The following is an 11,978-nucleotide window of genomic DNA, read 5'->3' as shown; positions in this document are numbered from 1 at the left end:
AGGAGATGAAATGGATTTGACAGGAAAACATCAAATCTCTTTAAAAGTGAAAATCAACAGAAAAACAGGACAGAGAATTTTTCCAGATGTTATACAACTGTGCTACAGAGGAAGTTACAAAATCAGTAAAGGAGTCGGCATGGAGTTTGGCCAAAGGGATTACAGAGAATAAAAACTCTAATCCTGGACCAAGAGAGAGACAGACATTGTTCTGTAGCAGCCAGAGCTGCATCCTTCTGATCCCTATCAGCCCAGGGATATTATCACAAAGTCTGGCTACAAACTCCTTGTCAAGGATTCTATCTTTGCCCAGTCATTTCCTGATTAGCAATTTGATTTGGTTTCTGTGTTCTTCTGTTCCAGGAACAGATCCATACTGAAAACACAGCTCAAGCCACCTTTATAAGCTTGCGGGTGTGAGATCTAGAATCTGAAACCCAGTACAAATACCACTTTTTGACAATCTTGCAGCTCACGTACTGTGGGTTTTTACTTGCTTCCACCCAGTTGGCTGACCTTCTGATCTCCTGCCTCTGCCTGTTCCGTTTGCTCAGCTCTGGTTCCAACCTGATGTCTGAAGTCCAGGCCACTGTTGCTTGCTGCGTGGCGCCAGCAGGCTGGATTCGAATGGAGGAATGCGATGCCGGTAGCGTTGTCCTCAACTCCCAGCCGTTCAGGGCCCAAAGGACAATGCCCTCCTTAGTTCTCATCTCCATGGCTCAGACAGACCCATTTTCCTGCTCTCAGGAGGCCACTTTCAAATCCTGTACCTTAAGGGTTTTTCTACATGGATGCAAAGTAAAACTGACCTAGAGAAAGACTGGATTGCTGTCCTTCCTTTCCCAACATTCTCAGCACACGCGTATGGTAACCTGGGGCTTCGTAGCCTAACTCTAACATTGGAATTTTTCAAGACTTGGGAGAAGAGGGGCTTATTGAAGAAGCATGGATTCTCTTGCAAAATCAGGCAGAAATAGGATTTCTATTAAGAACTGTTCTGCTGGGGTGAAAATATGGTTGCTTTTTAGAGAGTGAAAAGCTGTGCGGAGATAAACAGATTTCATTAGGTATGATGCGCTGGGCCAGTGTGTTTATGACTGTATGGCTCTTTGACTGAAATTGTATCACCTCTGTGGAGAGCGAATTTTATTTTCTCCTGGTTTTAAAGCAAATTGCTGTTCAGGTTTCTGAAAGAACAATCTCCTGTTTCTTCATCTGTTGAGAAATCAAGAAAATCTAGGTAATGATCTGTTTACTTGAAACCACTCATTTGAGAGTATTTGCTTTGCAGAGAAGGCTTTGTTAGCAAGTGCTGAGTGGATGTGTCTTAGCTTTCAAATCAGGTGTACAGAGCAAGTGAAGGCTACTTTTCTCTCCCTTATATAATCTTGCTTCACAAATCCTTTCAAAATATAGGTTCATGGGAGGGAGACTAATAAGCTCTCACTGCTACTAAAATGATATGGGAGGGAGGGGGAGAAGTTCACATTTACAGTACCCCTAACGGCTGCTAGCCTTACTGCATAGGTCATCTCATTCCTTTCTCATGGCACCTACAGAGGTCTGGAACTCAGGTTTCCCATACATAGTGGAGAATGGGAGAAGTTCAGTAACTTGCCCAATATTCCATACAAGAAAAGGTCAGAACTTGAATTTCACCCCAGGAATCTCTAAACCCCAAATTCATGATATTTCTATTATGCTAGACCATCTTTATGTAAATAAATACAGTAATGGTGAAGCATTGTCCAACACAGATTAAAAGGAGCTTCATTCTTGGGGATAATTTGCAAATAGACAGAATGAGTTGTAATTATCAGAACCAAAGTGAAGGCATAGTTCGTTAAGCGGGCATTGAGCCAGTGGTTTTTGACATTTGTGGAGCTTTCCCACTTTTTAAGTCCCTTGGTGCCTTGAGAAGCAAGAACACAAGACAAGAATACAATGTAGGAAGAGAATGTAGGGTCCGCCAGGGACACTGCCTGCTTGCCATGTTTGCTTTGCCTCTACTAACTTCAAGGGGCCCGGGGTGGCCAGAGAGCTGATACCCTTCATCATGTGTACTCGAAATTGACTTGAGATTTCAAGTTCATGTGAAAATGCTTGTCATTTTACAGCCCACAGGAAAGTCAAGATAAGAGACTTACTGACCACTCTTAAAGACTTCCCTAAACTTTTCTCCCCAAAAAGCACATAGGTGCATTGATTTGCTTTTTCTTAACAGCCTCTGTTTCAATAGTTTTATTATTTTTTCCCTACTGAATTATTGCATTGCTTGCGTTCACTCATATTTTGTGGTTATCTGTACACGTGTCTATTTTTCCTCATCAATATTAAGCTCTTTGGAGGCAGATAATATTATTTTTGCTTTCTACAGTTCAGCTTGCATAATCCACATAGGTTTTTAATTTAAGAAACAAAATGGTAGTGTACATAAACTTTTATATCTTGCTTATTATTATATGTGACTATTATAGCATATTTTGTATAGTCTTTATAAACTCACTTTTAGAGTATTGTAAAGTAGTTTTAAATTATAAACAAAAATAAACATTTTTATGTGAATGCTTTTGTTCTGTTTATATTTTCCAGCAATTAATTGGTGAATTCAAATAGAACAAACATTGAAAAGACTTGACACATTTTACTAAAGTGGTTTCCAAGAGTTTTATTGGCTATGGTAGGCAGAATCCTAAAATATCCCCTCAAGATTTTTCACTCTAATCCCTAGGACTGCATCTATGATGAGCTATGGTGTCTGTGATTGTGTTATGTTATAGCCAAAGGGAGATTCCCCACATGGGCTTAATGTAATCACATGAGACTTTTAAAAGCAAAGAGTTTTCTCCAGCTGGGAACAAGAGGGAAAGTCATAAAGATTCAGAGTATGAGGAGGTTCCAGTGCATGGCTGTTGTCTTTGAAGGGTGTGGGGGTGGGAGGTTGCACAAGACCAGAGAATGGCCTCTAGGAGCTGAGAAGGACCCCAGGCCAACAGCCAGAAAAGAAAGTGAGACCTTAATCCCATAGCCCCAAGAAACTGAATTTTCCCAGCAATTGAATACCTTGGAGAACAATTTTTCAGAGTCCCCAAGTAAGAGCCAGCCTTGAGAGCTCAGGCAGAGAACCCGGTCAAACTCACCTGGACTTCTGACTTAAGAAATTGTGAAATAATACATGGATGTTATTTTAAATTGCTAACTTTGTGTTAGTTTGTTAGGTGGTAATAGAAAATGAATACACTGGCTTACTCTATACTAAGTAACATGAAATTGTCCATGTTACCACAGGTAGCAGTAGACAGAATTCTGGAATTGTGTGCAATACTTCAAACAGTCTTTGCTAAAACATTATTATTGATCAAATTTGTTTTTCTTTGCAGGTAGAAATGAGCAAAAACAAAATGTTTTTTGTAGCCTTTGATAGCACTGAAGTAGGGTAATTAATGAAAAAAAAAGGAAATCCTGGGTAAGAGATTTGATACTGTGAGAAAGAAAACAATCACAGAGGAAAAGGTTCTACCTCAAAAAGAGTTGTATGTTGAAGCTGGCTTGTTCCAGTTCATGAAAACCCATTGCTAATTTAGGAATCTTACAAGTTAACTGTTAGACACAGCCATTATTAAAAATGAAGTTATAAAACTTTCAATTGAAGAAATTACATTAAAAACACAGGTAACAAATACTTCTTAATTGTTTTTCATTTCTAAAATATTTTACATTTTACTATTAGCTATGCTCTTGAGGTTATTTCCATCTAATGCATCTGTATGGTAAAATACTCTATAATGATTAGCTTCTTTACGTTTCTTGCCAACTCCACATTAAATGACATCACATCTGAAGCCTGAAATCGGTGTTAAGAAAAACAGGCCCAACAAGGGGCCCCTTCCGCTAAGTCAAATCTCCAAACCTAACTGCAGTTTCAGCCTCTCCCAGGAGCAGAACTTGAAGCCAGTCAGTCGGGAACTTGCTGATCTGTAGTGAGGTCATCTGTATAAGACCCTTGCTCATCCTAAGGGAGGGTGACCTTACCTGAAACAATCCCTAATCGTTTGCTAGTAACTTTTTGCCTTACCCTTCTGTCTATGAAAAACCTGCCATTTTGTACAACTCTTCTCAGAGAATTCCTCTACTAGCTAGATGAGATGGTGCCCCACACATGTATCACTTAATAAAGCTATTTACATCTTCAAGCTGACTTGGCTGAATTTTGTTGTTTACCATTGGCCATGATGGAGAATTTACACCATGGAAACTGGCAAATGCCTTTTCTGAGTCAATGAGATACCAGGGAAGTTTTTCTGAGACTTGGATCAGAGGTAGGGCCTTTTTCCTATTGGATGTAGACTTAAGAATGTGAAGTCTGGCACTGCCTGCAGCCATCCTGCCGATGGGAGAGGAGGCCTCCAGTAAGAATGCAACCAACGTCGCAAAAGACAGAGAGGGGAGAGATGGACATCAACCAGGACTAGATGCCATGGTTTGAGTCCCATTTCCAGCACTATCTGATCCCCCACCTAATCCTAGATTTTTCTATTAAGTGAGTCCATAAATTCCTTTTATAGTCAAGCCAGTTTGGGTTGACTTTTCTATCATTTATAACTAAAAGCAGCCTAAAGGGGACAGCAGAATTTGTATCAGGTCCAGAATCATACTTCTAGCCACTAAAGAGGCTTTACTGCAAATAACTTCACCAGAGGGAGGGAAACCCTCCTGAACTCAAACTTGTTCTGCTTTGTGTTCTTACAAACATTTGCTTCACTTTGTGGTTTAACAAGCCTCATTTCCCTTGCAACTGATTTCAGTTCTTATCAGCGAACCCTTAATAGAGTGAGAGGCATTCTTATGAGGCTGTCTAATAGCTACCCTACCCTTTCCTCCTCTTGGTAATGGAAAATTTTTATTCTGGGTGGCAAAGCCCCAGAAGATGAGTCATGATTGTTCTAAACCCAGTAAAGTAATCTCCTCACCTTATACGAGATATTTGCCCTTAGGCCTTTTTTACAGCTAAGTTGGCCACAAGGTCTGGTTTTGGCTTTTACCCTTAGCTTGGATGACACACATATGCAAGGATTTTCATTCCTATAATCCCTCAACAGATATTTGCCTTTAGAACATGCCGTGTTGGTCACTAGGGCCACAGAGGTGAACACCACAGAGTTTATCCCTCTTATTTTTTCTTCACCCTCATGACTTTTTCCCACCCATTTCCTGCATATGTCTGAGAATTATGCAAGGTAGACATAGATGGTTTTAAAAGTGAAATCCTCCATTTTGATCTCATTTATTCATCATCAGATGTGTTTGCATGTGGGGATCAGTTAGATCCAAACTCTGCGCCAAGCATACATTGATAGAATTCTTATATTTCTCTTTGAAACACAACATATTTACACTTATCACATTTCAGTGCAAAATGCAGATTATCACTTATTTCACTGATGGCATCTAAACTTGGTATTTCGATTGGGTAGTCGATTTAGAAATTTTTTTTTTCGTAAGTGTTGAAGTAGACCTTAACTCTGAACAGATTTTGACAGGCCTATTCCAAGGTCAAATGTATGTATTAAACACCCAAAGACTTAATCTTCGGTTTGTCTCAATAGCAGTCTTTTCCCCCAGTTGATGCCACTCCTGAATCCGTATTCAGAGATTCTTAATTCTTGATTTTTTTTCTTTTATATGGTAGACTCTCCCATGAATACTTTTTAATGGGTCAATTTATTGTTCTACCTAGTTAATGCTCACAATTACCTAAAATTATTTCTTTAATCACTGACCTCAGATGATGGACCTGGATGGCAGGATCCCACAGGTGCTTCATCTGCATCCCCTTCTGGTGATTCATTATTATGGCAAATTCTCCAGCTAAAACTAATCTCCAAAGGAGTGAGATCCAGGGATACTGAGGAAGCAAGATTCATTCTTGGGTTGGAAGCAGAATAGTAGAGCAGAAAGAATATGGACTGGAGTCCTAGATTTCAGTCCTAGTTGGACCACTCCCACTCACAAACACCCTGACGGTACTTTGAGTCTTCACAGAGCCTCCATTTCCTCATTTGTAAAGAGGGATCCTGCCATTACTCTAGAGCATTAGTGTTGTTGGGATTAATTAATGAGAGGCATTTAATGAGAAAAATGCCAAAGACTGTGTCTGGCCAAGAGACAGCATTGAAAATGGTAGTTGTCTTGCTATTATTAATTTTGTTCTCCCTAAATAGACTGCAGGTTCCTCAAGTTCTGACTGATTCCATTTGCTGTCGTTTCTATCTAGAACAGTGCCTGGCACATGGTAAATACTTAATAAACACTTGATGAATTAATATTTTGCTATGATTATCATAAAGGTCAATTCAACACCTTGTTAACTCCAGTGACTTCCTCAAGGAATACCCTCTACAGCCTCTTTTCATTTTCAGATCAAGTCCAAGCATGAACCCTCTTCCTGTGAAGCCACTCCCTACATGTTTTAATTTGCAGTTATCTTGTAATTAACATACACCATGTCTCCTCCCCATTTCCCACTGAACATTTAACTGAGGACCAAATAGACTTGCATAATACAGCATGTGGTCTCTATCATTGTGTAATTGTTTCATATATGTGAGTCCAGTCTTCTTAAATTCAATTCCAACAATATTTCTTGATTGTTTACCAAATGCTGGGCACTGTGTTAGGTTCTGTGCTAAGGAAATAGTAGTGGCCCTAAGGAATACACACTTTTTAGTGGAGACAGATATCTGATCAACAATTATATCACAATGTGAAGTGCAAAGCTGTCTGCACAGAGTATCTAGGTTGCAAAGAGGTAAGATAATGATTAACTTTCTCCAAGAAGGTCACGGAAGACCTCCCAGAAGAGGTAAAGGGAAGATGATTTAAAGGATGGGCAGAAATGTTCCAGTTAGTCAAAGAAGGGGAACAGCGTATGCCCAAGAACATGAGATATTAGCAGGATGTTATCCTGGAGAACTTAGAAGCAATTCAGTGCTGTGGGAGTATACATGGGTAAGCTAAGTAGTAGGAGAGGCTAGGATCTGGTGGGTGGGAGGACTGGAGACAGGCAGGTGGCTGTATCTTGCAAAGTTTGAATGTCATAATCACTGAAGGTGACAGGAAGCCTTGAATGTGATTATCCAATGGACCCTATAAATGACTGATAGCAGGGTAGAGGATAAATTGGAAGGAAAAAAGTTCAGCAATAATTCAGGAGGAAGTAGGAAAGGTCTGGATGACAAAGGCTAGGGCTTAATTGAGTCAGTGATGATAGGCCTGAAAGACACATTGAATCGATAACTGATATGACTAATTTAGTTATTTGGCAGTAGAAATTTAAAAGGAAGAAAAAATAGCAGTCTTTTATTGTTTTGTATTTCTTGGTAAAGCATAATAATAACGCATAAAAAGAGCTCAGAAATAGTACATTAATAAGCAAGTCCCCATAACATTATCTGGTCTTGATTTAATTTTATTTCCAATTTTAAAATTACTTTTGTGAACTGGAACCTTCCAAGCCTCTTGGTGTATTTCCAGTCTACAAGGATTCTCTTGATATTTCCAAGTAATTTGCAAACAGATAACCAAAAAACTGACTTGTTTTCCAACTACAGATTTATCTGTTTAGTCAGCTGTTAGCATAGTATTCAAAACTATGAGAACAGTGTGGCAGGACTAAGAACAAAAGAAGAAAGATGTCAAACTACCAACACTACTGCACAAGTCTTCCTTTGAGGCTCACATAGAGTAACAACAAGAGAATTTTTCTTAGGATTCAAGGTTGTCTCGACCACATTTAATCTTTCACTGTGCATCATAAACACAGATTTGTCTTGGAAAACGATTTCCAGGCTACACAAAGACATGTCAAACTCAGTCTATCAAAGCTTTCGAATTATCAGGGAAGATGAACAACACAATATAAACAGAATTACTTATTTTCACAGGCCATAGACTCTATAATTACACAGCAAGAGATGATAAATTCTTCCATTGTTATGGTGGCTCTGTTACGTGCATTTTTGTTTCTAAGAATTGAAAAGGAAACTATCAGAGCTTCACATAGATTTTGAAGGGATGATTTTAAATGACCAAAAATTTTGGGAATGTATCATGTGCGTGTTACATACACATGGTCTCTTGAGAATTTTTGTTAAGAGAGGGTCGGCAAACCACATCTGTTGGCCAGTCTGGCCCATCACCTGTTTTTCTACTGCTCTAAGAATGGTTTTACATTTTTAAGTGATTGAAGAAAAAAAATCAAAGAAGAATAGTATTTTATGATATGTGAAAATTATCTTAAATCCAAATGTCAGTGTCCATAAATAAAGTTTTCTGGAGCACAGCCCACACATCTGTGATGGATTGGCTGCATTTGTGCTACAGCGGCAGAATTGACAGCTGAGCAAAGCCTGAAGTATTTACTCTCTGGCTTTTTCCAGAGAAAGTTTGCCAGCCTTTGTTTTAAGGACTTTCCCCTAAAGAAACACCGAGGCCTTCAGTAAACTGAGGACTTTTTTTTTTTACAGAGGTTTCCTGTGTTAGTGAACCATTATGTTAAAAGAAAATGCATGAATTTAGTAAAAGTAATAAAGTTGTCATATCATAAAATAAAATAATAGACACGACTTCACTGTACTTTGGATGCTTCTTTCCCACTTTATGTCAGTATAGCATAGTTATTAAGAACATGCACTTTAGGGGCATTCTTTTTCCTTCAGTCTTGATTAGCTTTTTGTGACCTTAGGCTAGTTGCCTGTTGAAAGTCAAAGGTTTCCTATAAAAACAGGGTACTCATGGTACCCACCTCATGAAGTTATGGTATTAAGTAGAGGGTGATTTTTTTAGAAAGCAATTACTTAGCTCAGTACCAATACAGAGCAGGTGAGCAATATTTTTTTTTGATGATGATGATCACCATCTGAAAAGGTCACTTTCTGGTGGCCCATTACTAGTACTAGTGCCTCTAATGTCTGTGTTAGGCACAAGGAAATCAAGAGCGGAGCAAAAACCCTCTCTGTGTATCACTGTCTGCAGAAAAACTGTCCCAGGTGCACAAATCCAAGAGTGTACTTGACAGAAGAGTGGAAAAGGGAAACCAAGATGTCTGAGAAAAAACATCACAGAGATCAGAGTGTTGGAAGGCGGGTCAGCAGCTGGATTGAGTTTGTGAGCAGGATGTTGGGATTTTCTCTGTCTATTCCAACTCTTCCTATGGAATGTCCACAGTCCTGTGACATGCAGGCTGCTGATGAAAACGCTTCGATTTAGCAGCTAAAGTGCTTTTTTCAGAGTGGATGAAGGTTTTGTCATTTCATCCCATTTTATGTTAGCTTAAAACTGCCATTTTTCTTTTATTACTTGATGTCTTTGCTGGTGCTTCCAACCAGAAAAGTTCTCAGCAAATCATGAGGAGGTAATGTGTATACCTTGGAAACTTACTGGTTTCCCTCCTGGGCTTGCTACTGCCTATCTCCTGCCTGAATTTGCTCTGTCCCTGGAATCATGACTGTGGGTTACTGCAGAGGAACCAGAGGTCAGCAAACATGTGGTTCCTTGGCTGGCAGGCTACTTCCCTTTTCTTTCCTCATCTCTAAATGGGCTGCAAGTACCCAGAGCAGAGGTGACCTCTTCTGCTCACCAGGGCCAGTCTGGAGTCGATCAATAAATGGCAATGAGGAGGACAACCCTCTTTAGTTTTCCCTCACAGGCTGAATCTCTGCCTAAAGAGAAACGACAGGGGAGAAAAATCCCCTCAGACAAACAACTCTTACATCTCTTTATTCTCCTAAAATAGTTTATAGAAATATCAGGATCCAGAAGGCAGCAGATATCTCCACAGCACAGGTGAGAAACAGAATTCCTACAGGCCCATTTCCTTTTTCTAAAATCACATTAAAGTTTGCATAAATCTCATTTTTTTTGCTTGAGGTGTTTTGTGTCTTGACATACGGTTTTGAGGAAAAGCCCTCTAAATTAAATCCTTGTTCTTCAGTTATGGTTAATTAAGTTTAGCCACACAAAAGAAGAACAAAACACTCAGCATTCTTATGTACGCTACTTGGACTCGTGGGTAAGAAGACAGACACCCACGTATCAGCCAGGTGTGTGGAGATAAAATCCCAAAACTGTAAATGTCACATATATGCCTGTGAGCAGAATGGGGGTGGGGGTGGCTGCGGCATCTATTTATCGGTAAGAGTAGCTCTCATCATCGTATTCCAGCTGGTCTTCCTCCTCCTCATCCAGCAGCCCATACTTAAACTTCCTGTAGACAGTGCCGTCTTGGCCCATGTAGACAATGTCGTCGTCGTCATCCTCGTCATAGTCCCTGTCCCTGTACTCAATCACCTCGTCCTCTTCAAAGCTGGTGCTCTGCAGATGGCTGCTCTTAGAGGAGTAATAAGACTTCCTGGGGTCAGCCAGCTTCTCATAGCCAGTCTTTACCCTGGGCTGGACTCGGCCCCGCGATTTCCTCCAGACGGTCACGGCTGCCCCAAGCAGAAGCGCCAGCATAATGGAGGAGGTGATGAACAGAGCTGTCTTGGAATGCTCGGCTGCAGGCCCCACCTCATTTGCTCGAAGGACACACTCATCTGTTGGAAGATGACCCCAAGGGAAGAGGGGACAGGGAAAAGGGTGGGAGAGAAGAAGTGGGATGCAGAAGGTTAGTTCCTGTGGTTAAGAACTTTGCTTTATCTTTGAACTCTAAAACAGTAGAATTGCTGTATTTGATTTTCCTGGGGGGCACACCACTGTACAGAACTGCTGTGTGCACCCCAAGGGGGTTCCAGTCTGTGTCCGATGATGCCATCTAACCCTTCTAGGATGGTGAGTTTGAGATCCTAAGGGAGGCTCATCAGTCCCATACCTCCTGGGTCTGTCTCTAAGTGTCCAACCTTACCAAAAGATTTCTTTATTTCCCTCCTGAGAAAAGTATTCCATCTTGGGCCAGGCTGCAGTTATTGCTAAATGCTCTATTTTCTGTTTCAACTCCGATTGTCTAAGAGACTGTTTCTTCTCCCCAGCTACTCCTAAACCTTGTCCAAAAAGGTTTTTCCGTTATTCAAGGGCAGAGCAGGGTATTTATAAGGCCATTGACTCTTAACAGTTGTGAGGGGCCTTAGAAACTACTTAGGTCAACCTGCTTGACAGCTGAGGAAACTGAGGGCATGGAGAGGAAGTGAATTGTCACAGTGTCAGAGGCAAAAGCTTGTTTTTGGAGCAATCAGCTTTGAACCCAGGAGGGAGTATAGCTCAGGGGTAGAGCATTTGCCTGCAGATTTGAACCCAGGAATCCTAACCTCATGCTACAGTCTGGAGATGTCAGGTCAAAACACTCTGACAACTGTTTGGTATAGTTCTATGATGGTTCTATAGCCCTAATTTGGCAGGCAGTGAGGTACCTTCTTTAAATTCTAAGAACCAAATACAGTGATTAGGAATTTCTTCTATCATAATTAAGAGTTCTAGAGTTGAGAGCTCTGCCTCCTGTCCTTCATCAGGCTCCATTTTGACGCCATGACTGAGAAAATGGAGTAGCAGTGTTGCAGAAGGAAGGATTAAACTGTAACAACAGTGATGAGCTCATTTTTCTTAATTTTCACTCAGTTATACAGGTGCTATTATCTGCGTAAGTTACTTAATTTTTTTTGTATTCTTTAACCCACTGAATGGGAGAGTAAAAGAAAATATAAAAGAAAGGAAGAAACAGGCTTTGTTGGATGTGCAATTTGAATTCCACAAATATTTTTTCAACCACCTGGGTCTGCCCCTCAGATTCCTTTACAAGATTCTAGGTACATTCTATACACTAGCTTAACGGATATAATACTGCTGCCAATTGTTTTAGGAACAATTATTTTTGCTTATTGTACATTGGCCAGTTAGGTGTGATTCATAACCACTATGCATTTTTCTGTTTTTGCTAGTGATAAACAAGCTTTCTATTTCATATTTTCATCCTTATGAGATTTAGCCTA

At 40.2% G+C, this 11,978-nt stretch overlaps 1 protein-coding gene across 4 annotated transcripts in view; it reads right to left on the bottom strand.

The window, feature by feature from the left end:
* Window positions 1-7,036: 7,036 nt before the first annotated feature.
* PCSK5 (proprotein convertase subtilisin/kexin type 5) overlaps window positions 7,037-11,978 on the bottom strand; it is a 433,086-nt gene continuing 428,144 nt past the window's right edge. Inside the window, exon 38 of one of the 4 annotated variants that reach the window (XM_073228663.1) lies at window positions 7,037-10,592. In XM_073228663.1, the coding sequence (XP_073084764.1) occupies window positions 10,186-10,592 (407 nt within the window). In that variant the 3' untranslated portion in view covers window positions 7,037-10,185. The remainder of the gene's footprint in view (window positions 10,593-11,978) is intronic. The other 3 variants (XM_017664305.3, XM_017664306.3, XM_036991294.2) reach the window with 3 other exon arrangements.

The sequence above is a fragment of the Manis javanica genome, chromosome 2, assembly GCF_040802235.1.
Source record: "Manis javanica isolate MJ-LG chromosome 2, MJ_LKY, whole genome shotgun sequence".
Taxonomy (NCBI): Eukaryota; Metazoa; Chordata; class Mammalia; order Pholidota; family Manidae; genus Manis; species Manis javanica.
The sequence above is the reverse complement of the archived record's forward strand: the minus strand, read 5'-3'. Positions and strand labels throughout refer to the sequence as shown.